At 39.2% G+C, this 26,842-nt stretch overlaps 1 protein-coding gene across 13 annotated transcripts in view; it reads right to left on the reverse strand.

Moving 5' to 3' along the window:
• ankhd1 (ankyrin repeat and KH domain containing 1) overlaps window positions 1-26,842 on the reverse strand; it is a 152,622-nt gene that overhangs the window by 104,424 nt on the left and 21,356 nt on the right. For all 13 annotated transcript variants that reach the window (XM_048543073.1, XM_048543068.1, XM_048543074.1 and 10 more), the window contains exon 2: window positions 7,659-7,812. In XM_048543073.1, coding sequence (XP_048399030.1) covers window positions 7,659-7,812 — 154 coding nt within the window. The remainder of the gene's footprint in view (window positions 1-7,658; window positions 7,813-26,842) is intronic.

Below are 26,842 nucleotides of genomic sequence, written 5' to 3' on the forward strand. Positions count from 1 at the left end.
ACTTGACCTTTTTAGAAAACAAATGTCAAGATGCAACTTGGAGCAAAACTTATAATACATTCTAGAGTTTAATATTTCAGGACAATGAGCATATTGTCATTTTTATTTAAAAACACAGGATTAACTAAAACCTTTTAGTTAGAAAGTTCTGAAATGAAGTCTACAAAGATCCAAACACAACCAGCTACTAGCCTCAATATATATAAGCCATTGTAAGTGACATGCAATACAATTTTTTTTTAAAACATAGAAGTCTCAGCACATTAAGCTTAACCCTCTGCACAGTTCCAATTTTTCCAAAGATCTAGACAACCCCTCCACTGTCAGGTTCTTTTTAAACAACTGAAAGGGCCAAAAATGTATAAGAAATATTCCATCGTCCAAAACATTACAAAGCCCAATTCAACCATTTATACCAGATCTACTGCCTGCTTACTCGGTACAAGGATAAGAACTTTTAGGAAAATACACATTAATCAATAAGCTTCTTTTGTGCAACATTCCATTTTTGTAATTTCAATTTGTTCCTGCCAAAGATTTACAACAACTCCCAGACACACAGCAAGATTAAAAACATGCAACTTCATTGGACAACTAGGTTGTCTCCTGTTTCTAACAACAAAATACTTCAAATGTTCGATATGAAACTTTAACTAATTGTCGAAAAGTAGCTAGTTTGCCTTCATGACGAAAAAAAACAGACAAGTTATTATTCTCCATTAAAATCCTAATTAGAAAATTAGGCATCACGATTATCGCAACATTAAGTTGGTCCACTTAATTTTTCCTTAAAAAGCCAAAAATTGTACAGTAAAGTCTCAAGTGGCTTAGTATGGTTATTTTTCTGCCTAAGCCCATTCATCTTAAACAAGACTGAAAACCCAACTGGGCTTTCTAAGACAAGAAGGTTGAGTCTTAGTGAAATGGTATTACACAAAAGCTTGAGTAAATGTAATTCTCTCTTATTTTCTTACAAACTGTAGCAGAGAGAAAGACACAGTAAGTATGAAAATATGGGATAACTGGACATAGAAATCCTGCTCCAGGAGAGCAATATGTTTCAGCAGATTGATGTGCAAAATCAATGAGCCACTTTTCACGTGTTACTTGCAATGTTATGTACAAACAAAATTGATGAAAGCTGCAAAAAGTTGGGTTAAAGCCATGCAGAACTACATTTTCAGTTTCTTTTCAATAATCAAACTGAAAATAATTTTAATAACAGTTTTCCATTTAGAAAACCAATTTTCAGGAAAATAGTGAAAATACATTTATTAATAATGGCAATGTAAACAGTGTATGTAAAGAAAACAGGAACTATACCACAATCCTAATTTTCCATTAGTATAGAGTTGTTGAATGTGGAAACATGTGCCAAATTGCAACACCGGTTCTTCTCAGTGGCAACAATTAGATATTTGCCAAGTTATGATGTTTAGCCTATGCTAGTCTACAATAAGACTGGGACTATCAAGACATGGGTTGCCAACTGCACACAAATCTACACCGGTTGGTAAACAATGCTCCTTCTTAGCTACACAGGTGGACGGCTGCGCAGGAGTCAAAATGACTGAACACATTGCCTTTAAGATGCTCATGATGATTCTAACAGGGATCAGACAATACAATAATCTAACCATACAGAGGTCAGGGGAATAATGATAATGACAATTTTGAACAAAATAAAAAAAAAGACAATTGAGGGGGAATTTTAAGAAATGCTGAAGGTACAATGTTAGCACAGACAGTATCCTGAGAAGGTAGTTGTGCATCTTCTTGCTGTAGTTCATGCGATGAAGGTAGAGCCCCAGAACCAGGCAGCGAATTCCAGGCAACAGAAGATTGTGATAAATATCAAAGTCAGATTAATGTGTGAAATGCTGCAGGAAATTGAAGACAAGTGGTGTTGCCCTTTAGTCTTCAAGATTGTCAAAGTTGCAATATTGAAAGCTTTACGTCTAGAAATTGTGGCAAACTGGCGCAATACATCCTGTGGATTACCTCTGTTGCTGCGGGGGGGGGCACTTAAATTGAGTACGGGCTGTCAATCTACTTTGACATGCACGGTCTTGAGGTTCCTCGAGTGTTGCTGCTGTTGCACCAAAAAATTAAGCAAAATATTGCATTATATTCCTGATCTATGTCCTGTACATAGTTGAAGGATTTTGGAAGACATGTGGCAAGCCGACTCACCCAAAATATAGCAAATTTGTGCTTCACAAGATCAGTATCTAACAGAATTTGGATTTTGGACAGGAGAAAGTTACACATAGGGAAGGATAAACTGTGAAGGCTTTCAAGAACAGGATGAGAATTTGAAATTGAACTAAAATGCAGGACCAATTAGTACAATGTTGATAAGTGATTTAAAGTTGGTGCAAGTTGGATATCAGCCCAATTGAAACACTGCCATCCAAGTTAATGAAGATAATCAGGAGCAGCCAGGAAAGCACTGTTACCTCTGGATTAATGATCCAAAGGCTTGAGTAAATTTTGCAGAAAATGAGCTGGTGCACAGGTAAATCTAAGAAATCAGGAGCAATTCTGAGGGAGAGAGGGCAAGGATTAGCAGGTTTGGTTAAGGATTTTGGTTTTAAAGTAGAGTGTAATATCTAGTTTTAAAAAAGACAGTCAATGTATAATTCAGAATCCAAGACAGCATTTCTTCGTTAGTGTTTGAATCTTGTATGCTAAATCTTGCAGTTGCAGTCTTTGGGAAAATAACGAGAATTCTTACTTCAAGTGTTGTAATCGCTAAAGGAAATGCAACATGATAATGGAACTAATGAGGTTAACTTAAAAAAAACCATAACTAGGCAAGGGCACGGCCAACTAGCTTCAGAGGGGGTGAAAGGAGGAAGTTATCATCCAGAACTAGAGGGTTTCAGAAGCACGGGGAGGGATCATATATCACAGCAACAGAGAATGCCATTTCTAACTTTACTAAGGACCATTTCAGAGCAGTGGAGGAACTCCAAATGGACGAATTCTAACATGGAATTGAACCGAGGGGAACCTGGGCTAAAATTCAGAAGATGACAACTGCAAGCAGAGCGAGGCAGCACGCGAGACAAGACCATACCTGAACAATACAAATTGGAAGTAATAGGCAACTTAGTCCCTTGAGTCTGCTCTGCGATTCTTCACTGATCTGATTCCTATACATTCACAACGACCTGATGAGCCTGTACCCCTTTACCTTACAAGCATTCAAAGGCATTGCTGCCATCATTTTTTGAAGAAGTGTTAAGCAAGCCTGACCCACTGAGGAAAAAGGGAAACATTCCTGGCTTAAACAGAAGATCCATTATTTTGAAATGGTAACCTCAAATTCTAGTTTATCCAATAAGAGAAAATATCATTTCCATAGACATCCTGTCAAGATAGAGTTGAAAGTCACCACTGGCACCTCTCAACTCCAGCCGACACAAACCTAATCTATCCACCATGTGCCATTTCACTTGCTGAAAGTCCAATACTCACTTTAATAACTCTTTTGTAGAAACTATTATAATGTTCACATAATCCTAGCTAGCTTTGTCACACTCAATTTTCTCTCAAAAACAATTCTTAAAAAGTAAAAACATTTCATTTAATCTTCAGACGTACCACCCATCTTTGCATTTAAAAAACACCTTTAAGATCGATACTAACTTTTTTAAAAAATATGTTCACTACAGGGGTGGTGGGTCCACACCATATAATGTTTCATCCCTCATTAAAACGTGATTCTGTCAAAATTGCGAATGTAAAAAGTCACCCTTGCTGCTTTTGCTTCATTAATTTAAAACATAAGATAATATTTTTAAACACATCAGGAAGAAGGGAAGACCAAAGTCATACGTTCCCTTTTAGTTGATTTGGTCATTTTGTGAAGGTCAAGTCATTAGCATTTGCACCTGATGAAAATAATGCCCTAGAAGGGTGTAACTCAATCTTAAAGGCCTCTAGATTAAGACTACCACCTCTAATGTTCATGTGAAACCAAGTCCAAATCAGCCACTGTTTTTTGCCTTCCTTGCTGTAACACAGTACATTAAAATAAGGCCTTGAATAAAACTCATCATGTGTTCCAGTGTCATATTGGACATCAGCACAGACAAAATCCATTCCAGTGTAATAAACCAGAAAATTCCATTCCCTAATATCAAGGCCGAGCAACTAAACTCAACAACTAAACAATCCCAGACATATGTCCCTCCTTGAAGAGACCCCAAAAGGAATACCATCCCTTCAAACTTTGTGCCATATGAAAGCCGTACAAGCATTTTTCCATTTGATATCACCCTTGAATTATTTTGAAAGGCCTAAGTAATACCAGAAGCAAAATAAAAACAAGCCATGATTCAATTTCAGAAAGAAATCAAGCAGTGGGAAGGCAGTTTGCATTAGCTGACTGATGTATATTGCAGGGAGAAACAATTTTAAAAAAGGAGGGAAAAGTGAAGTTTTGTCCCATACGGATTATCCTGTGCAGTGATCACTCCTACCAATTCTGTCTTGGACAGATGCATTTGTGACAGATAGATTGGTGAAGACAAAATGAAGTAATTTTCCCCTCTTGGTTCCTTTGCTATCCATTGTATGATTCAATCAATGATGGCCTTGCTAAGCCACTCAGCAATACACTGAAGTCCCCTACCTATATATATTCTGTGCCCTTGAAATGCACAGTGCTTCTTCCAAGTGGTACTCAACATAATATTAATTCATTAGTCAAGAGTATGGGGCAATCATAGGAGGATTCTTGACAATGTTTGTCCTAATGCCATGAAACTTCGTAGGGTCTCAAGTTAAGGTTGAAAATTCTCAAGACAAGGCCTGACTAGTTTATGGCACAGATCTCTTAGCTGTGGCAAAAACTCCCAGGGTTGTCAAGACTGAACAGTCGTTTCTGGTGCCCGGTGTTCCATCCAGTTTCATTTCTTCCTTGAGATTGGAGTAAGAAATTGCAATACAACTGAGTGACTTGTCAAGCCATTCAAACAAATTTCTGAAGCTGTCTGGCAGATTTTATTCCCTAAAAAGGACTCTGTGAATGAGGTGGGTTTTGTGACAATTAGGTTAGCTTTTTAATTCCAAATTTTTCACACATTTCTCAATGTGTTATGCTCAGATTCAAACACAGCTCCCCACAATCTTGGTTTCTGGATTACTAGTCTAGTGACAAGATCACTACCACCAACACCCCTTAGAATTTGAGAGTTTGGATCTTATTCCATTCACAAATTCAACCTGTCCAAAACCAGAGCATTGACTCTGATCACAGGCTTGAAGGACAATTTGGTAGAGGAGATTTAAGAATAAAAATTTTTTAAAAGATAATGGTGGATAAGCCAATGGCAAGTAGTCAAGCAATATAAATTAAGTTAAAAATCCAGGGCATAAGAGGTTTTCTACTCACGGCAGTATTTTAAAGAGCATCTTATGAGACAAACTCAGTGAAAAAGCCAAGCACAGGAAAAGATTCTAATGCTTGAAATTTAATCAACTGCAGGATAGGCTCACACATGGCAAATCAATTAAAACAAAGCAAGTGCAGATATCTAAGGGCTTTGGGGCTGGAGGAGATGACAAAGGCAGGACGAGAAAGGATATGGAAGAATTGGGAAAACAAAGTTAAATTTTACAGTGAAGACCAAGAGCTAATATGTCAGCAATTAAAGTTTGATGCGGTAACTGAACTTGCTGCAAGACATTTACAAAAGCGTTTCAGAAGAAATTTCTGTCCACACTACATGAAACATTAGATTATCAGCAAAGTAATTTAGCAACAGTGGAGGAGTCAGAAGAGATGGTGTTGGAGACCATGAAACAGAACTACAAGTTGTCATAAATTTAAATACTAACAGTACATCTTCAAATGACAGGTCCAAGGGACAGTATGTAGATAGGAAATAGGAGGGGACCAAAGATAAAATGTCAGGGATATAAGTGGCATCAGTGTAGAAGTAGGGGGAGAACACTTTGTAAGTGATTTTGTCAACAAATCAGATAGGTAAGGATAGAACCTAGTGAAAGCAATCCCACCTAGCTGGATAAAAGTGGAGTGGCACTAAAGGAGCACTATAGGGGCAACCATGTTGAGAAAACCAAGGGAAAATTTCGCTGTCACGTCTAACTTTGACCAAAGGTGTTTCATAACTGCAACTGGGGAAAACCTACAAAAGGATTCAAACATGGAGGTCCAGGAAAAGATGGGAACAGATTTAAGGGGCAACAACACCGTCACGGACTTTGAAGGAGGCTGGAGAGAATACAGTAATTTACAATGACAGTGGGAGGGATAAAGAAGATAGATTTAAACATAAAAAGGAGAGGGGGAACAACATTCAAGGAGAAAGAACTGATTATAATACAAGCTCACAAGGCGCCATGGGGAGTAAGGCGATCAGCAGTCAACAGATGAGTCACATGGATAAGATGAGCTTGGAGAGACCATGACAGGAGATAGGGGAGAAAAAAGTAGAGGCAACAGAGTGTTTAGGGCAAGGGCATAAGGACAACAATATTTTATCCGAGTGGGCTGGTGGCAGGTGAACCACAAAGACAATTGATAATCACCAAAATCAACGAACTCCAAAGTCTGTGAGCTGCTTGTTAGTGGGAAAAGAAGGTGAACAGGATTGGGTAAACAAAAGTTGAGGTATATCAGCCATGTCTTAAACTGTGGAGGTGGTCTGAAGGGCCAAATCACCATTTCTGCTCCCATTTCTAGATTAATGTAGTGCTTTGGGTGTGATTTTAAAATTGCAGCAAAGGATTAGTTTTTGTTAATTCAGCAAATTCCTATTGTTACTCCATGGGATTGCTGAAAGTTGAAATCATTGTTTTAGAAATTCATCTATTCAATTCATTATTTGAATTTCACTTGCAGAGAGTGAGCATTGGGACAACAAGCCAAATGATTTCCTGTGTTCTAAGCATATTATAATTCGAAATTTTGGGGGAACTAGAATATACTGATCTTACTTGATGGGTTCATTACCCAACAGGCAGTAACATTTCTTGTGCAGCTATTTTTATTTGGTCAAAAAAGCTAGTTCCAAAACATTGGCCAGAAGCAGTTTCACTAAAAACAGAGCCAGCAACAAATTAATGGTTGTTATATGACTTAAAACCTCATGACCTCTATGACAATAAGGAACACAAATGAAGGGAAATGGTTGGACTATCACAACTTTCAGATGCAATCAAATAGACACATACACTTCACCAAAAGGGGCAAATACTGTAAAACAAAGTCAATAATCTAAATGTTCGAGACAAATGAAACATTTACAGAAGGAAGACAGCTTGCCCAAGAGATCAAACTACATTACTTTAACAAGATGTAATGCTGCAAATGTGCCAAATAAAATAATATTGTTTTATTCTGATGCGCACAACAATTTGTTGTTGCCCATGAGAAAACAATATCCACAATGCCACATCAACATGTTGCAACTTATGAAGAATTACATTGTACACACATCACAGAAACATGCTGTACTATTAAAAAGGACAGAGATTCACCTATCCATCAGTTAATAGCCAGTTAGCCACCCAAAAATATGACTGGGGAAGTTATACATATAAGTGAATTTTGAAAATCCACAATGAAACAGAAATTTCTGTGAAAAGGTGGTGATAAATTACAATCACACTATCAAGAATACCTGCTGCTTCAAGCAAGGCTTCTAATCTAGCTTGTGTTTCTGGGTCCACCGTTCGTAGGTCTGTACCATCTGCAGCACTTGATAACAGCAATTCAGAAGCCGTTTTGAGCATTGGGTTATCCAGATCTTCCTGGTCCAATATAAATGATTCAACCTGAAAAAAAATTACAATTCTAGGTTAAAGTTGCAAGGTAGCATTTCGTTCTTTCAACAATGAATTTGCCTGACAGAAGAAGACATGTTCGCAGGAAATTAAGACTGAAAATGGCAATTAAAAACAAAAGTAGGTTACAAACTGTACACACAGAATTCTAGATGTTATGGATCAAAATTGAGTGAATATGAGATTGCATGATATATTGTACAAGTAGTATACAATTCATATATTGCATTTATAATTATGGCACTTACAAAACATTTTAGACAATATTGGGATAGAAACTCAATTCAACACAATGCCTTTGCTTTAAAAATTACTGCACCTTGCTGTTCTATACACTTCATGAAATATAATTTAAAGTTTGAAATGTACTTTGCATTTATCACTGGCAAGAATAGTTTGTGATGACTGCTCTTTTCAGTGTCTTCACTTCTTTGAACTGTAAACTTGCACAGGAGAAGAGGCAGGATGCTATATGACAACCATCTGTTTGCCAGTCACTTACTGCTTATAAAGTATCACTATTTTAAATGAAATTCAGTAATGAACCATTTTATTCAGTTCCAAGTGAATACATAATAGCTGTGTATAGGGCCATACCAAATTACTAAAAAACAAAGATTAAAGGCTAGCAAATAAAACCAATGTACTAAATCATATTCGGGCTGTTGAAAGCAAGGGCAATGAGACAAGGAGAATTACAAAGATGCTTTTCCATTGGTTTATACTGTGACCAGGACAGTGAAGAATCTGGATGTAATTTCTTCAAACAGAAGAGTACAGACTGCTCTTAAATGAAAAAGGTATGTTAACCATTACATCCAGCCAACTCTTGAATACAGCGTGGAGCTGGAGAAACACAGCAAATCAGCCTGCATCAGAGAAGCAGGAAAGTTGACATGTCGGGTCAGGACCCTTCTTTAGAAGTCAATTATAACCTCAGTGATTTATAATCCCACTGAGAAGACTCTTCCAAGGATGCCCTTGAAGTTGTCCTCTCCTCCCATTTCTAAAGGCTGGTCCCAACCTGAAATGTCAACTTTACAGTTCCTCTGATGCTGCCTGGCCTGTGTTCCTCCAGCTCCACACTGCATTGTCTGACTCCAGCATCTGCAGATCTTGCGATCTCCAGCTCTCAATTTCAATTAACATGTCTTCAGTAATCATTTCTGACAATTATTTTCACCCTATTAACAAACACAAATTCAACATGCGCACAATAGGGTAAAACCAAGACAATATGATGCTTATGTATTGTTGGTTTCCACACCAACAATACCAAAATGGATACGGCCACTGCCCCACCACAATATCCTAAGTAAAAGCACTGCTTTTACAAACCTTAACGTGCATTCTCTGGATGTATGAGTTCGCTGATCTCAACTGAGGCTGCAGTAAGAATACTACATTTGGCCTCAACAGGGCAGGAACGAGAAAATTCATCCAGGATTCCCATTCCTGGTTGTTATCCAGTAATTCCAGCTGGAAAACGTGAATTTCAACATCTGTTGAGAACAGGACAAGGCTCAGCTATAAGAGTACCTATAATCAAAAAGCTTGCTGAAACTTTTAATTTCATATGCTGCTGAGGTACCCAAGGCTGGTGTTCATGGACCCTTTATCACAGCAAGAAAGAGAAGGCATACTAATTTGTCTGCCATTAGAGGGGAAAAAAACATTTAGATTTGTGTATTTCCTATGATGCTGCAGATGCTAAACCTAAAAATATGCTTTCTTGCTTACCTGTCTTTGCTGTCTTGGTGTCAATGTTCCAATCATGGCTATTCCTGATTTTCTGCTCCTTTCTAATTCATAAATGTCATTTTTTAATGTGAGATGATCAATGTTGGTTGCTCCTTGACCTGTAATTCTATAACAGCTGCATACCATAAGACCATAAGATATGGGAGCAGAATTAGGTCATTCAGCCTAATGAGTCAGGTCCACCATTCAATCAAGGCTGACTGGGGTTCAGAAACCTTTCTCCTGCCTTCTATACATATCTGCCTTGATCCTGGCTCAAATATACTCAATGGCTGGGCCTCCACAGCGTTCTGCAGCAATGAGTTCCACAGATTAATCACCCCCGGCTGAAGAAATTCCCACAAATCTCACCCCTCATGGCTTAAGTTAAAACACAGAACTTGCAAAGTAATGATCTCTAGGGCAGTGCTAAAACTGTACACACCAATTACCATTCAAATAAAAAGTTAAAATGATGGCTGAAAGAATAGTGGGGGATTTTGGGACCAAATGCTAAAAGGACCGTGGAGCCACGAGTGGGATGAAAGGCACTGTTCCATTGGGACAGGATCCACGTTAGCTGGGCTAGACCAATATCTGAGTAACAATTTGATTAGCTTTATGTTTTTTTTGGGATGGAGAGTGTGGTTTGAATTTCTTTTATCCCATTAACTCAGCAACTCTCAAACCCCTCGATTCCAAAGCATTTCTCACATTTGCAAGTCTCCAATTCCCATCATCCACACCCTTTTTCCTCCCCACCATACTGAGCTATCTTTTAACCACAGAAAAGGCTGCATGCACCTTTACAGGACAGTCACTAAAACAGTCTGTGGTTCATGAAAAAGGAAAGAAGCACATAGTGCCACACAGAGCAATACTTCTTTAGCATTCAAAGTTCCAGATACATGCATAACATGTTAACTGCAGAACACGTTGGACAATTGTGGATTTTGTTTGGAAACCATAGTATTATACAAACAGTTTTAGGTGCACTTCTAAATTTAAAAAGATGATAGATAGTACAAGATACCTTGCAAGCAAAACAAAGGTTTGCCATCCTTTGTTCTTGGAGGAAATAAAGGGCTACACCAGTACGCTGAAATACTCCTGCTCCATACAAGACAAGATATCCCATTTAGCGTCACTGCCCTCCTGCAAACTTAACTAAAATTGTTAATTTATGAAGATTGTTATAATCTCAAACATAAGTTTGTTATACAGACTTTTGTCCAAGGGAAAACTATGTGCCATCATTAAATACAACAATATTCTTTCCCAGAAGACAGAAAGACAGATTAATGTATCCAAATGGAAAGGCTTAGCTTGGGAGCACTTGGTTAAAAGGAACTAGATTGTGTTCAACCAGCAATTTCAATTCCTTAGGTGATTCCATGAGTAAACGCATAAATGTTTGATCCTCAACCATAAATATCAGAAACTGTTTGAGATTTCTAAGAGCTAAAAAAAATTAACACTGTTGTAATGATCAACAATTAACTTACTCTCATTAAACTAAAATAAATTTTGCTTTACTGAGGATACAAAGCACCGTGTCCAAAGTATTTCTTCTGCCAATACTATAAACCTGACCATGACAATTGACAGTGTGGTAATCCTACACACTAGGATAAGACTTATTGATTGCTGGCACTAACATCTGTGCATGTAGCTCTCTGCCAACCATGCTGTAGTTGAAATTTACTTTACACAACAACTATAGTTCATAGCTTAAAAACAGGTCTTCAGGGCAGGTAGTCAACTTTGGTGTATCCTTCCATGATCTGTAGTCTAATCCATTTTGTCACTAGCTGCCTATACTTTCAAAATACCTTCTTAAGCCACTGTTTCAAAATAAATTACAGCATCAAAATTCGAAGCAGAAAATTATTTTTTTTTAAAAAGTGAACACTTTCCCCTAATCTGCCCTTTGGTTCTTTGGAATAATTTAAATTAATGCCTTCACTATTATCTCCAAAGCAAAAATCATTATGTTACCATTATCCCTCAAGACTGTTAAGATCCTCGTCAGGTCACCCTTTAACTATCTCCATTTGTATAAAATTAAAGCTGGAATTTTTCATAACACAACTGCAAAGCCTTGTACCCTCCAAAAACCTAATGCATGCATCATGCTTTTTTCACTGCAAGATCTTCTGATAAAAGGGGACATCCAAGTCTCTACATGTGACATATCTTGCACAAAGGTCAATTAGCCAGATGAATAGAAAGCGGGACATAACACCAGCGCTTCGTCGGAGGCTGCTGTTGCCTAGAGTGGTGACGGGGTGTCTGGGGACTGACCTTCCAGCTCGGCGAGCAAACTCACATCCAGAACGTCTACCTGAGCTACAAATCTTCTCAAAACTCGCTATTTCAGCAAGGCGTTCGATAAGGTTCCCCACAATAGGCTATTGTACAAAATGCAGAGGAATGGAATTGTGGGAGATATAGCAATTTGGATTGGAAGTTGGCTTGCTGAAAGAAGACAGAGGGTGGTAGTTGATGGGAAATGTTCATCCTGGAAACCAGTTACTAGTGTGTACTGCAAGGGTCAGTGTTGGGTCCACTGCTCTTTGTCATTTTTATAAATGACCTGGATGAGGGCGTAGAAGGTTGGGTTAGTAAATTTGCAGACAACACGAAGGTCGGTAGAGTTGTGGATAGTGACGAAGGATGCTGTAGGTTGCAGAGAGACATAGATAAGCTGCAGAGCGGGGCTGAGAGGTGGAAAATGGAGTTTAATGCAGACAAGTGTGAGGTGATGCACTTTGGTAGGAGTAACCAGATGGCAAAGTACAGGGCTAATGGTAAGATTCTTAGTATAAGTGTAGATGAGCAGAGAGATCTCGGTGTCCATGTACACAGATCCTTGAAAGTTGCCACCCAGGTCGACAGGGCTGTTAAGAAGGCATACAGTGTTTTAGCTTTTATTAATAGAGGGATCGAGTTCTGGAACCAAGAGGTTATGCTGCAGCTGTACAATACGCTGGTGCGGCTGCACTTGGAGTATTGCGTACGGTTCTGGTCACCGCATTATAAGAAGAATGTGGAAGCTTTGGAAAGGGTGTAGAGGAGATTTACTAGGATGTTGCCTGGTATGGAGGGAAGGTCTTACGAGGAAAGGCTGAGGGACTCGACGCTGTTTTCATTCGAGAGAAGAAGGTTGAGAGGTGACTTAATTGAAACATATAAAATAATCAGAGGGTTAGATAGGGTGGATAGGGAGAGCCTTTTTCCTAGGATGGTGACGGCGAGCACGAAAGGGCATAGCTTTAAATTGAGGGGTGAAAGATATAGGACAGATGTCAAAGGTAGTTTCTTTACTCAGAGAGTAGTAAGGGAATGGAACGCTTTGCCTGCAACGGTAGTAGATTCGCCAACTTTAGATACATTTAAGTCGTCATTGGATAATCATATGGACGTACATGGAATAGTGTAGGTTAGATGGGCTTCAGATTGGTATGACAGATCGGCACAACATCGAGGGCCGAAGGGCCTGTACTGTCCTGTAATGTTCTATGTTCTATTATACCAATGCTTTTGTGTTTCAACTACTTTGGATGCAGCACCAAAAATTCAGCTTTATTTCTTAAAAAGCAATATAACAGCAACATTTATGCTGCTCTGACTGCCGTTCCAACAAGCTTGTGGTCATATTTTGAAGTTAAGGTTTCAAAATCACGCGCACATTTTTAAGATCGTCACATCAGCCAAATCCCATTGAAATTAAACTACATATTCATATTGCAAACCCATTCTGAACTTCAAGGTCACATACAAACTGTTCTTTAATTTTGCAAATATGTAACTCAGTTAATGGATTGTTGTACCACAGGCATTTGAGAAAAATCCAGAATAGTTCACATCAAGTCCAAATGAAGATGTTGGTATTTGACTTGGTTAAGAAAAACATTTGTATTTAAGGTAATAAATGACTACAACTGCACAAAAGATATGTACAATTAACCAAGTGTTAACACACTGAGGATTGTAAACAGGAGGCATTCTGGAATTATGATTCATATTAAGCCTATTAGCTGGGTATCTAAATGTTCTTTCTGTAGCTGTCTGCGATCTCAAAACTCTCACTTGAATCATCATTTAAGGATCAAAATGGGAGTGGGAAGAGAGAAAAGCTGAACAAAACTGAGGGAGAGATAGCATACAGTATGAACATAGGTGAAACCAAGGTTACAATGCAATTTAATATACAAAGAACTGTATATTTATTCAGAGGCCACTGAAAACAGAAGTGACAAGCAATCAATAACCTTACATAATTTTTGGCAGGCTACAGTAAAAAAAAACTCCATAGTTCTAGGGACCCAGTACATGTTGCTATTTAAATTCATCCCACATTCTAATAACTGTACTAACTTGGCCTCGTGTCTGTTTCCACAGGGCAGAATCAAGAATTATAATACGACAATGGTAATGCTTTGCTATGCCCCACAAACATATTGCACAGAAGAACAGAACTGGAGAAAGAAACACTGCTGGAGTTGTGCTGGTTGTCGCAAAATAAAACAGGATCAGTTAAAGGCAGTTCCCCACGGTGGACCACACGATAGATCATAGAGAAGACAGTGATCAAACTATTACAACTGTCTCTATTATGGGTTATATCAAGGATTAGAAATGTTGAGTTTTGGTTTCAGTTTAAGCTGAATTAAGGAGGTTGTTTACTCAATTTGTAGACTTACAAATAATGCTTTAAACTGTGATAAGAAGACAGACCTTCAGGATGTAGATATCCACACCACCATGTTTGAGATAAAGGCCACATTTTAGCGAATTGGTTTGGGTCAAACAGCTCTGCAAAGACAGGCACCCAATTATAGAGAAGTTGCCAGTGTGTCTGGTGTATCATGGCAATTGCCTATCAATGACCCTTATACTTGAACCAAGTGGTCATATTGGGAGGGATATACCGATATCATCTATTGGAAGCTGTGACCTATGCACCTAAATCCAGAATAAAAAGCAAATGCCCTCCATCGTATGACTAGCTGGAAAATCTCAGTGAAACCACAGTAAAGAAAAATTTAGAGATAATGGGAACTGCAGACGCTGGAGAATTCCAAGATAATAAAATGTGAGGCTGGATGAACACAAGGGTCTAGGCCCGAAACGTCAGCTTTTGTGCTCCTGAGATGCTGCTTGGCCTGCTGTGTTCATCCAGCCTCACATTTTATTATAAAGAAAAATTTAGCTGGGTTATGTCTGCTGGCATAGTTTAAGGTAGAAGCTTATGTCATTTAGAATTTTTTTTCAGTGTACATATTTGATCATTCTTGTTTATCTAATAAAGATGCTTCAGGAGTCTTGTTGAGCATTTTCCAACTTGTGTGTGGGGCAGGGCCATTCTACAAGTGATAGTTTGATAAACATTATCTCCAAACAAACAACCAGTTGATCTAGTATTCTCCCAAGTGGGATTGTAGCAGATCATACCAAATACTTTGAGACATGGAACGGGGTTAATGGCATCTGGAACAAAGGTATCTACAGAATAATGGAGAAGTGATGTTCAATTTCAAGGTATTTCAATATTAAAATAAATTCGACATCAATACAGTCAGACACCGACATCACAATTCCAAAGTACTTCTACTTCGTAACTAAACAATGGCTCGCAAATTCCTAACCTGGCCCAACCAGCAGGGGAGAAGGTGTAATGCAGTGCTCAAAAGAAAAGCACCAATTTGGTGCAATTCTAGAGAGCTGACAATACCATTTTACTGGACAGCTGAGTTATTTTTCATTTATAAGTGTAAACTCATTTATCTGTGATGGAACAATTAAGAAATATGCTGTTTGGATTTGCTACAACTGAATGTGAGACCAAATGAAAAGAGCTCAGATACAAAATGGGCCAAGAGTTTTTCATAACACCACTGCGATCCATAGAACTCAATGTTATCCTATCAACCCCAATCAGTAGCAGTATCTCCAGCATTCATTTCCACCTGCGCCAGCCAGAGGCCAAGTCATTAACCTACCTCCAACTTCATCATGCATTCACTTAAACAAAGGTCACAGAACAGAAATAGAACTTGACTGAAAAATTAGACGTACACAAATGAATGAGGTGGTTTGTATATATATGAGAATGAGACTGTTAGCGGAAACAAGATCAATATAGACAAAGGGTCTAAATGACGAAGGGGTAAACAAAGAACAAGCATGATAGGCATAAAGAGGATAAACACATACAAGGAAGATCTGGGAAACAAAGGGAAAGACAGAAACTAAGGCATGCATAAATTCAAAATGCATGCACACTCAATAAAGAGTAACAAAACAGACATTGTACAGCATCTGTATAGGGGAGAGGTAGAGAGAGATTAAAAAAACACTAGAAAGAGATAACTGATCCCAGGTAGAGCAAAAGCTTAAAAGTAAGTACACATTTGTGAGAGAGATTGGAAACAATGAAAAAAGAACAAATGACAGGAAAACAAGGTGAGCAAGCAGGCAGGAAAATAAGGGAGGCAATAGCATGAATAACTTGTATTTACATGACACCCATCATAACCTCAGTATATGTGAAAGCATAGTTGAATGTCATTGAAGGAGGGTTGAATGTGTCACAGAAAAAAGGTAAGCAAGAGGGAAAGCACAAGAAATCATGTGTAGAGCTGCAAATTCATGAGATATGGGAGCAAATCCTGCACATTCCATTTTGCATAACTTGACAAAATGTTAGAGTTCTGGGAGTCCCTGAAGAAACTGGAACTTCATGCAATATTAACATTTTTCAAAACTTACTTGTAATGGCCTAGAAACCCAGTGAAACAGCACTTAAGCAAAAAATGAACGCTGTAAATGCACATGTAAATGTCAATTAAGATCTGACAAAATAAATTATTATTTTCTATTTGTATGAACGCATCAGTTCCAAGGAAAAAACTTCATGAATTTTGACTTAAATGACAAATGCAACACAACATTAAATTTAAAATTCTCATTTAAGTTGGCCAAGAGCATCACAAACACGAAGTAGACCAATGGGATATTAGGGATGTGTACAGAACTGACCAGTTTCATCATATTGCTGACACAAGATATCTAAAAATAAGATTTACTGTTAAAAGTTTCTGAACATCTTCAGAAAATAGGCCCAGGTGAGGATCATTCAGAGAATGTATTCAAAATAGAATTAAGCCATAGCACTGGCTCAGTTGATAATATCTCAAATCTGAGACGAAGGACTAAGGGTTCCAAGAGCTGAGCACAAAAGGAAAACAAAAAAAAAGAAACACCCTTTGAGAGTATGCTGCACTCAGAAGATATTATGTCAACCCAAAGTACCCATCAACTAACCCTTTTCAGCTCACTGCAATTCCATAACATCTTGAAAAAGGGCAGTTAGAATCAGACGTACAGCAACTGACCTTTCGCTCCAAACCAGATACCCTAAATTAATCTACTCTCATTTGCCAACATTTGGCCCATATACCTCTAAACCCGTCCTAATCATATACCCATCCAGATGCCTTTTAAATGTTCTAATTACACCAGCCTCCACCTCTTGTGGTAGCTTATTCCATACATGCATTACTCCTCTGACCTAAAAGCTATGCCCTCTAGTTTTGGACTCTGCTAGCCTGCGGAAAGACCTTGGCTATTCACCCTATCCATACCCCTCATGATTTTACAAACCTCTGTAAAAACGTCACCACTCAGCTTCTGAGAATCCAGGGAAAACAGCTCCTGTCTATTCAGCCTCTCCCTAAAGCTCAAACCCTCTGACCCTGGCAACATCCTTATAAATATTTTTCAAAAAATCTTTTGAGTTTTACAACATCTTTCCTGTAGCAGGGAGACCAGAAGTGAATGCAGTATTCTAATGCCCTGTACAGCTGCAACACAACCTCAAATCCTGTACTCAGTGCACGGACCGATCAAGGCAAGCAAACTAAACACCTTTTTCATTATCCTATCTACTTGTGACTCCACTTACAACGAATTACGAACTTGCACCCAATGTGTCTGTTTGGTAACATGCCCCAAGACCTAACCATTAAGTGTATTCATCCTATCCTGATTTGCGTAACCAAAATGCAGTATCTCATATCTGTGTAAATTAAACTCGTATCTACCAGTCCTTGGTCATTCACCCACACCCGCTCCATCTGCTCAAGATTCTGTTGTGTAGGAAATCCAAAACTAGAGGGGATAGGTTTAAGGTGAAAAGGGAAAGATTTAAAAGGGATCTAAGGGGCAACTTTTCACGCAAAGAGGTGCGCACATGGAATGAACTGTTAGAGGTGGAGGAGGAAGCTGGTACAATTAGGCATTTGAATGGGCACATGAACAGGAATGGTTTAGAAGGATATGCCGGCAAATGGGACTAGATGAATTTAGGATATCTAGTCAGTACGGATGAGTTTCCATGCTGTGCATCTTTATGACTCTGACTCAAAGCATTTAAAATCCAACCACATCAACATTCATAATGCATAACAGAATTTAGACACAGAATCCTTTCAATAGTCTGAGCAAGTTTAAACTGTAATTTCCTCATTCTTGGATTCATGTCTCAATCTCAAATCTAACCTAGGCCTACAATGGCTGCCTGAGATTTGAAAGTCCAAATGACTTGCTCCTTCGATGTTGTTTGATGCAGGATGTTACAATAAAAAGTGAAACTCATTACCTCAGGGAATGGCTGAGGTAAATTGACTTGTGGTATTTAAAAGGTTTGATGGACTTGACTGGTAGATTAAGAAAAAGAATGGAAAGAGCTCGAATGAAGCTTGAAACAGTTGTAGTCTGGGTACACAGAAGAACCTGTTTTAAGGAATTAAGGGATACAGTGAGAACACGGGTAAGCAGATTTGAGTCCAAGAAAAGATCAGCCATGATCTTATTGAATGGCAGAGTGGGTTCGAATGGCCCACCGCTGCTCCTAGTTCATATGTTCTATGTTTTTGCATTTTATATCTGTGATTCCATGTAGCGCCGTAACTCTCCAAATCAGTGCTCCTCCAACTTAGAACATATGCAAATCACCAACTTCATCATTCTACCACCAGCAACCCTGTTCGATTGACTAGGAACCCACTTTATTGGAATTTTTGCCCCTATCCCCTTTGCATCTCCCTCTCACCCTCCCCCTCCCTCTCCTTTAACAGGAACATGTAAACATCACATTAAACATTTGGGCATCTATATCTTTTTGGTTTGATAACATTCCAGTGAATGTTATAGAACATGCTCTACATAAAAAGGCATTATACAAACAGAAAATGCATACACTTAACCAAAACTTATCAAATTTGATCCATGTTCTCCATTGGCACTGACTATTTTTAAACTTGCAAGTGAGGCACTTCATCAAATACAAAGAGAATTTGACTGATATTTCCCAATAGTCAAAAACTCCCAGCATCATTTTTCCTCACCTTGATGAGCACAGCATTCACAAGAAGTACATTAGATACTGTGTAAACAAAAAATATCAAAAAGACGAGATTATGTTTAGAAAAGAAATAAAAAGTACAAATGTAAAAAGTAAAAAGGGAAAATCAACATAATAGCATTAACTGGCATATCCAAACAAAGTCTAAAATTTGCTCTCTTGAAATATTAACTTCTATGCTGTCATGTGACACGTTAAATACTGCATTCTGAAAACAGCCACGAGCTTAATTAAATGTATAAAGGCAGGAGAGGGATCAAAGTGAAAGTTAGGCCCCTGAGAAAATGGATTGGGAGAATTAATTATGGAGGTCTAGGAAACAGGGCAGGAGATAAACAGTTTCCATCAGTCTTTACACCGGAAAATACTTCAAGCATTCCATTATTATTTAAGAATATGGGGGAGAAATTAAGTATCATCATCATTGCAGAATTAGTATTAAACAAACTAACAGGGCTGAAGACAGACAAGTTCTGTGGTTCTGATTGCTTGTATTCTAGTATCCTAAAAGTAGTAGTTAGAGACAGTGAATGCATTTGTTGTAATTCTTCAAAAATCCTTTGAATCCTCCAGTATTCTCCAGAATCAAAAACTGCTAACATGACACCCCTTTTCAAAAGGGGAGGCAAAACACAGGTAACTATAGGCTGATTAGCCCAAAATCAATTCTTGGAAAATTGCTGGAAACAATCATTAGGGAGGTAATAGCAGCACATTTGGAAAATCAGTCAAGCAGAGTCAGCATGGCTTCATGAGAAGGGAAACTGTGTCTGACTAATTTAGAAGAGTTTGTCCATGAAGTCTCAACCAGAGTAGATACAGGGAAACCAACAGATCTGTTGTATTTGGACTTCCAAAAGTATGTGGAAAGGTGAGTTGCAAAAGATGCTGATAGGTTCACTGAATGCCCAAAAAGTTCCCAAACGGAGTATAATGTGGAGAAAATTAAGTTGTTCTACTTTTCAAATCGAACAACAGGACAGAATTATTTAAAATTAAGAACTACAGAAAGCTACAACACAAAAGTGGGGGTACTTGTACATAAAGCACAAAGCAGTGCACAAGAGCAGCAGGTCATCCGGAAGGCTAATGGTTGTCAAACTTTATTTCAAAGAAGTTGGAGTATAATAAAAACAGAAGTCTTAAGCAACCGTACAACGGTGTTGGTGAAACTACATCTAAAACACACACCTATTTTTGGGCCCCTTGGGGAAAGATATCATTTCATTGGAGGCAGTTCAGAGAAGGTTCACTTGGATTCACTGGTATGATTATTTTATGAGTAAAAGTGAAGCAAATGGGGACTCCACTCATGTGTGTTTGGAAGAATAAAAGGTGCTCTCATTAAAACACAGTGTTCTTAAGGCACTTGACAGGGTACATGCAGTGAGGACATTTCCCCTCACAGAATAGTCAAAAAGCACTGATTTGCGACCGATGAGAAGGAATCTCTTGAGGACTGAATGCCTTTGGAGCTCCTTGCCAGAGACTGGTGTGTACATCCGGGGGGGGGGGAAGCTTCCTTCTGTATACCCAAGGTTGGGATAGACTGATCCTTCATCAGTTAGAGAATCCAAAGGAAAGTGGATGTGCAGAACGCTGAATCAGCCACAAGTCTGCCGAATAGCAAAGCTGGCTCAAGAGGCCAATACCCTAGCAGGGATGGCAGTGGAACAACAATGGTAGGTATTTCTGGATATAATGCAGAAGGTGCAGGATCAGTTCATTCCAAACAGGAAGAAAGAAAGATCCTAAGGGGAGGTAGGGGCAGCCGTGGCTGACAAGGGAAGTTAAGGACTTCATAAAAGATAAAAGAGAAGTATAACATAGCAAAGATGAGTGGGAAGCTTTTAAACAGCAACAACGGATAACTAAAAAGGCAATACACAGAGAAAGAATGAGCTATGAAGGAAAACTGGCCAAAAATATAAAGGAGGATAGATGTTCAGAGCTTTTTTAGGTATGTGGGGGGAAAAAAATGGTTAAGACTAAACTTGGGCCCTTGAAGTCAGAAACAGGTGAATTTATTATGGGGAACAAGGACATGGCAGAAGAGTTGAATAGGTATTTTGGATCTGTCTTCACTAGGGAAGACACAAGCAATCTCCCAGATGCAATAGTGCCTGAAGGACCTAGGGTAATGAACAAACTGAAGGGTATTTATATTAGGCAGGAAATGGTGTTGGATAGACTGTTGGGTCTGAAGGCCAATAAGACCCTGGGATCTGATGGTCTGCATCCCAGGGTACTTAAGGAGGTGGCTCTAAAAATTGTGGATGCATTGGTAATTATTTTCCAGGGTTCTATAGATTCAGGATCAGTTCCTGCAGATTGGAGGGTGGCAAATGTTGTCCCACTTTTCAAGAAAGGAGGGAGAGAGAAAACAAGAAATTATAGACCGGTTAGCCTGACGTCAGTGGTGGGAAGATGCTGGAGTCAATTATAAAAGATGAAATTATGACTCATTTGGATAGCAGTAACAGAGTCAGCATGGATTTACAAAGGGGAAATCGTGCTTGATTAATCTTTTGGAATGTTTTGAGGATGGATAAGGGAGAACCAGTGGATGTAGTGTACCTGGACTTTCAGAAAGCCTTTGATAAAGTCCCACATAGGAGATTGGTGAACAAAGTTAGGGCACATGGTACTGGGGACAAAATACTGAGTTGGACTGAAAATTGGCTGGCTGACAGGAAGCAAAGAGTAGCGATAAACGGGTCCCTTTTGGAATAGCAGGCAGTGACCAGTGGGGTACCACAAGGTTCGGTGCTGGGACCGCAGCTATTTACGATATGTATTAATGATATAGACGAAGGCATTAAAAGTAATATTAGCAAATTTGCTGATGACACAAAGTTGCGTGGCAATGTGAAATGTGAGGAGGATGTTATGAGAATACAGGGTGACTTGGACAGGCTGGGTGAGTGGATGGATGCACGGCAGATGCAGTTTAATGTGGATAAATGTGCAGTTATACACTTTGGTGGCAAGAACAGGAAGGCAGATTACTACCTCAATGGAGTCAAGTTAGGTAAACAGGAAGTACAACGAGACCTAGGTGTTCTTGAACATCAGTCAATGAAAGCAAGCATGCAGGTACAGCAGGCAGTGAAGAAAGCTAATAGCAAGCTGGCCTTCATAACAAGAGGAATTGAGTATAGGAGGTCCTTCTGCAGCTGTACAGGGCCCTGGTGAGACTGCATCTGGAGTATTGTATGCAGTTTTGGTCTCCAAATTTGAGGAAGTACATTCTTGCTATTGAGGGAGTGCAGCGTAGGTTCACGAGGTCAATTCCCAGAATGGCGGGACTATCATATGCTGAAAGATTGGAGCGACTGGGCTTGTATACACTGGAGTTTGGAAGGACGAGGGGGGATCGGATTGAGGCGTCTAAGATTATTAAGGGATTGGACACTCTGGAGGCAGGAAGCATGTTTCCGCTGATGGGGGAGTCCAGAACCAGAGGACACAGTTTAAAAATAAGGGGTAGGCCATTTAGAACAGAGTTGAGGAAAAACTTCTTCACCCAGAGAGTGGTGGATATATGGAATGCTCTGCCCCACAAGGCAGTGGAGGCCAACTCTCTGGATACTTTCAAGAAAGAGATCGAGCTCTTAAAGATAGTGGAATCAAGGGTTATGGGGATAAGACAGGAACAGGATACTGATTGTGGATGATCAACCATGATCATAACGAATGGTGGCGCTGGCTCGAAGGGCCGAATGGCCTACTCCAGCACCTATTGTCATACTCCTATTCTTATTTCCTACCATCTTATGACATTTCCGCCAAATAATACATTAAATATGGTCTGAACCTTCAATCCTATCAACTTCCTGGCTCAGCATAACTTTGATCTCCATATTTAAGAATTCCTGAGCTAGGCCACAAATCCAAAATTATCACAAAATCCTTTGTATATTGGGTAATATTATGGTCAGTTTGTTAGCCATAACTTTAGGTGAGATCCAGTCTTCCTAGAAAGATCAACAGTACCTCATTTCAATGGACATGACTGCAAGGCACAAGACGAAAGACAAGCTAAACTTTGTAGAACAGACTGCATCTAATGTATTGTAGGCAACCGTTGCTCACCATGTATACGGATGTTAATGCATCGGAAACAGTGACTAGACTAACATCTGCAACAAGCGGACTGCCTAAAGAAAGAATATACAGGATAGACCTGTATCCTCTGGAGTTTCAAAGAGCCAGAACTGACTTAATTAAAACCAGAATCCCTACAGCGCACACAGAAGCCATCTGGCCTATTGCATCTACACCAACCCTCCAAAAAAATCCCACCCAAACCAACCCACCCCCAACTATCCTCATATTTACCATGGCTATTCTACATAGCCTGTATATCCTTGGGCTGTGGGAAGAGACTGAAGCACCCAGTGGAAATCCAAACAGACACTGTCTATGAATACAGACTTGGTAATAGAAGACAGTAGTGGTGGAAAGGTGTTTTTCAGACTGGAAATCTGTGGCCAGCAGTTCTCTGCAGGGATTAGTGCTGAGACTCCTCTTGTTTGTAATAGTCATTATCCCACATATGCAAGAGTTCCATTCCGTGAATGGTGGAATTTGTCAATGGGAACTCACTTAAAAGTAGTTTAAAAATCACAGGTATGATCATACCGTGGATGCAGATTTTTGCTGATTATTTTCTGCCCTAGATAAGTGAATTCGCGATTATTGGCTTCACAAATACGGAGGATACACTATAAACGATTGGGAAGTGGACACCCTGATTAGTAAGCCTGCAGACAAAGATTGAGGAAGCTGACAGTAAGCACGTTTGCCAGAGGATGCAGCAGCATATAGATGGACAAGAGACAACAGCAGAGAAATGGCCAGATGGAATTTAATCTTGACAAAAGAGATCGTGCATTCTCGAAGGTCTAATGCAGGAGGAAATTATACAGTAAGTGGCAGAACCCAGAGAAACAAACAGAGAGCGATCTAGGCATACAGGTCTACAATTCCCGAAATGGTAAGATAAGGGGATAACCTATTCAAAGTAGCAAATGGCATGCTTGCCTTCATCAATCAGGGCATACAGTATAAAAATTAGCAAGTCGGCAAGTCATGTTGCAGCTGCATTCAACTTTAGTTAAGCCATATTTGAAATATTGCATACAGTTCTGGCTGACGCACTATTAGGAAGATACAAAAGTAATGGAGAGGGTACAAGAGGGCTTGATGTTACCCTATTTGGAGAGTATTAGCTGTGAGTCGAAAATGGAGAAAGTTGGTTTGTTTTCACCTGAGCACTGGAGGCGGAGGGGTTACCTGATAAAAGTTTACACAATTGGGAGGTTTGGAGGCTTTCTCCCCACTGAGGGTAGAAATGTCAATCACTAGGGGACATAACTGTAAGGTAAAAGAGGGAAATTTTAAAGGAGACATGAGAGGCATTTTTTTTTAAAATGCAGAGCACGCTAAGAGCATGGAATAAGCTGCCAGAGGCAATAGCAATAGCAACCTTTAAAAGGTTTCTTGACAGATACATCAGTAAGAGAAGAATAGATACGGACAGGGTAGAAGCAAAAAGTTTTTAAATTTGACACAGGCTTGGTGCGCCAAAAGGCCTGTTCTTGTGCCATACTGTTCCTTAATATGAAAATAAATTTGCAAGGGCCATGAAAGACAAGAGGAAATTTTATAGTCATATATGATAAAAAGGGAAAGTGGCCAGTTAACAGTACTATTGGTCCACTGAAAACTAGAGTGGGGAAATTGTTAATGGTCATGGGGAAATGGCAGATATACTGAACATTTGTTATGCTTCAGCATTCACAGCAGTTCAGGAGGATAGCTTGCTGGAAGTCCTAAAGAAATTAAGAGAATCAGAGACAGGGTCTAAATAAAACTGGCTTAAACAAATTCTCAATAGGGGAAATTAATGGAACTGGAGCGTGACAAATCCCCAGAACCTGATGGTTTCCACCCATGGGCATTAAAGAGAGGTATGAAAGTGCAGCTATGCCCTAATCAGAATCTTTCAGAGTTCTCAGGATTCAAAAATTGTACCTCTTGTTTGGAAATTTCCTCATGTCACTCCAAATCTAAGAGTGACAGGGAAGCCAGGGAATTACAGACCAGTTGGCCTAATACCTGTGGAGAAAATAGAAGATAGGGTAACTAATCACCTTAAAATTTCAGTTAATAGGGAAGAGTCAGCATAGATTCATGAAAGGAGAACATGTCTGACAAACCTCAGTATAATTTTTGAAGAGATAACAAAGATGGTGGACAGAAATAAGTCAATGAATGCTCTTTATCAGAACCCTTCTGGAAATGCGTATAGAGTCCCATACAAGTCTGTTAATTCTTTGAGCTGCCACATCAACTGACGGCAAATTATGGACATGGATAAGAAATTGGTCGATTGGCAGTAAACAGGAGATGGAATACGGGCGAAGTACTCTCACTGGAAGGACATGGCTAGTGGTGTCCTGCAGGGACCTGCATTAGTGCCTTAATTAGTCATGATAGTCATGAACATCTTGGATAATGGCATAAGTCAAATATCCAAAGTTGTTGGCAAACTTGAGCAGCATTACTGACAACGGTGATGACAATCTAAAATTACAACAGGATATTGACAGATTAGATGAATGATCAAAGCTGCGGTAGTTGATTTTTAATATACATAAGTGTGAGGTTATCTATTTCAGAACAAAAAAGGACATATGAACTTTTTATTAAAATAAAAGGAGGCACAAAGTTAAATACAATAGGTACCAAATGAGATTTGGGGGCTCAGGTGTATGGCTCTTTAAAATGCCATGAACACGAGCAGAAACAGTGAACAAGGCTACTGGAAATATCTAAAGGGCTGGAGTGAAAGGATGCAGGCATTATGCGGCAATTATACCAAGTCCTACTAAGAGCTACTGAGTACTACGAGCAGACCTGGACACTACACCTTAGGATGCTTTGGGTCTGGAGGGAGTTCAACATAAATTTACAAAGATGATATCTGGACTTTAGGGCTTAAGTTAGGAGGACAGTTTAGACAAATTAGGCATCTATTCTCTAGGATTTAGATGGTGAAGGGGGTGAGCTAATCAAGGTCCTCAGGATTTTAACAGGGAAAAGACAGGGTATAGTTCAACTATTGCCACTATTTGAAGATTGCAGAACCAGGGGCACAGCCAGAATTAGGGGCCAGGCCACCCAGGAGAGGAGATATGTTAGAATGCATTTCTACATGCAAACAGTAGTGGAGGTTTAGAACTTCCTTCTTCAAATGGAGGTTAACACTAATTTGGCTATTAAATTTAAATTTGAGATAGACATATTTTTATTAAGCGTAAGGTATCCAGGGATATGGGGGCCACAGACCAACCATGATCTTGACAGGCAGCGTAGCTTTCAGGGAGCTAAATGGCTAATCCTGCTGTGTCCCTAGTCACCATTTTGAGCAATTGATCGCAAAGCTCCTCAAAGTCACTGTCAATGCTGCAAAACCTGAAGCTGAGCTTCGCAACATTTTTAGCATTTTATTTTTTCTCTGCTGGAATACTAACCAACTGGAGAGTTGAGTGAAGCAGCTAAGGCGAGGGAGACGCTTTTTAGTCATTGAGCATCCACAACTCTGAAACCAGAATTCATCATGTCCCAATTGCAGAGCAATCCTTCCCAAACTGTACTGCTATGTCCTATAAGGTGTACTCCTTAGTTTCAAAGTCTCTTCCTTTCTCGTGCAATTCAAAAATAAATCTTTCCCTAGTACTGAATTAATTCTGTTGTCTAAAATCTCATCTGAATTGAAATGGGCCATCAAGACTTTTCATTTTAATCAATCTCAATTTCTGAATTTATTCAGGATCAAGAAGT

The sequence above is a fragment of the Stegostoma tigrinum genome, chromosome 13 (assembly GCF_030684315.1).
Source record: "Stegostoma tigrinum isolate sSteTig4 chromosome 13, sSteTig4.hap1, whole genome shotgun sequence".
NCBI classification, from domain to species: domain Eukaryota; kingdom Metazoa; phylum Chordata; class Chondrichthyes; order Orectolobiformes; family Stegostomatidae; genus Stegostoma; species Stegostoma tigrinum.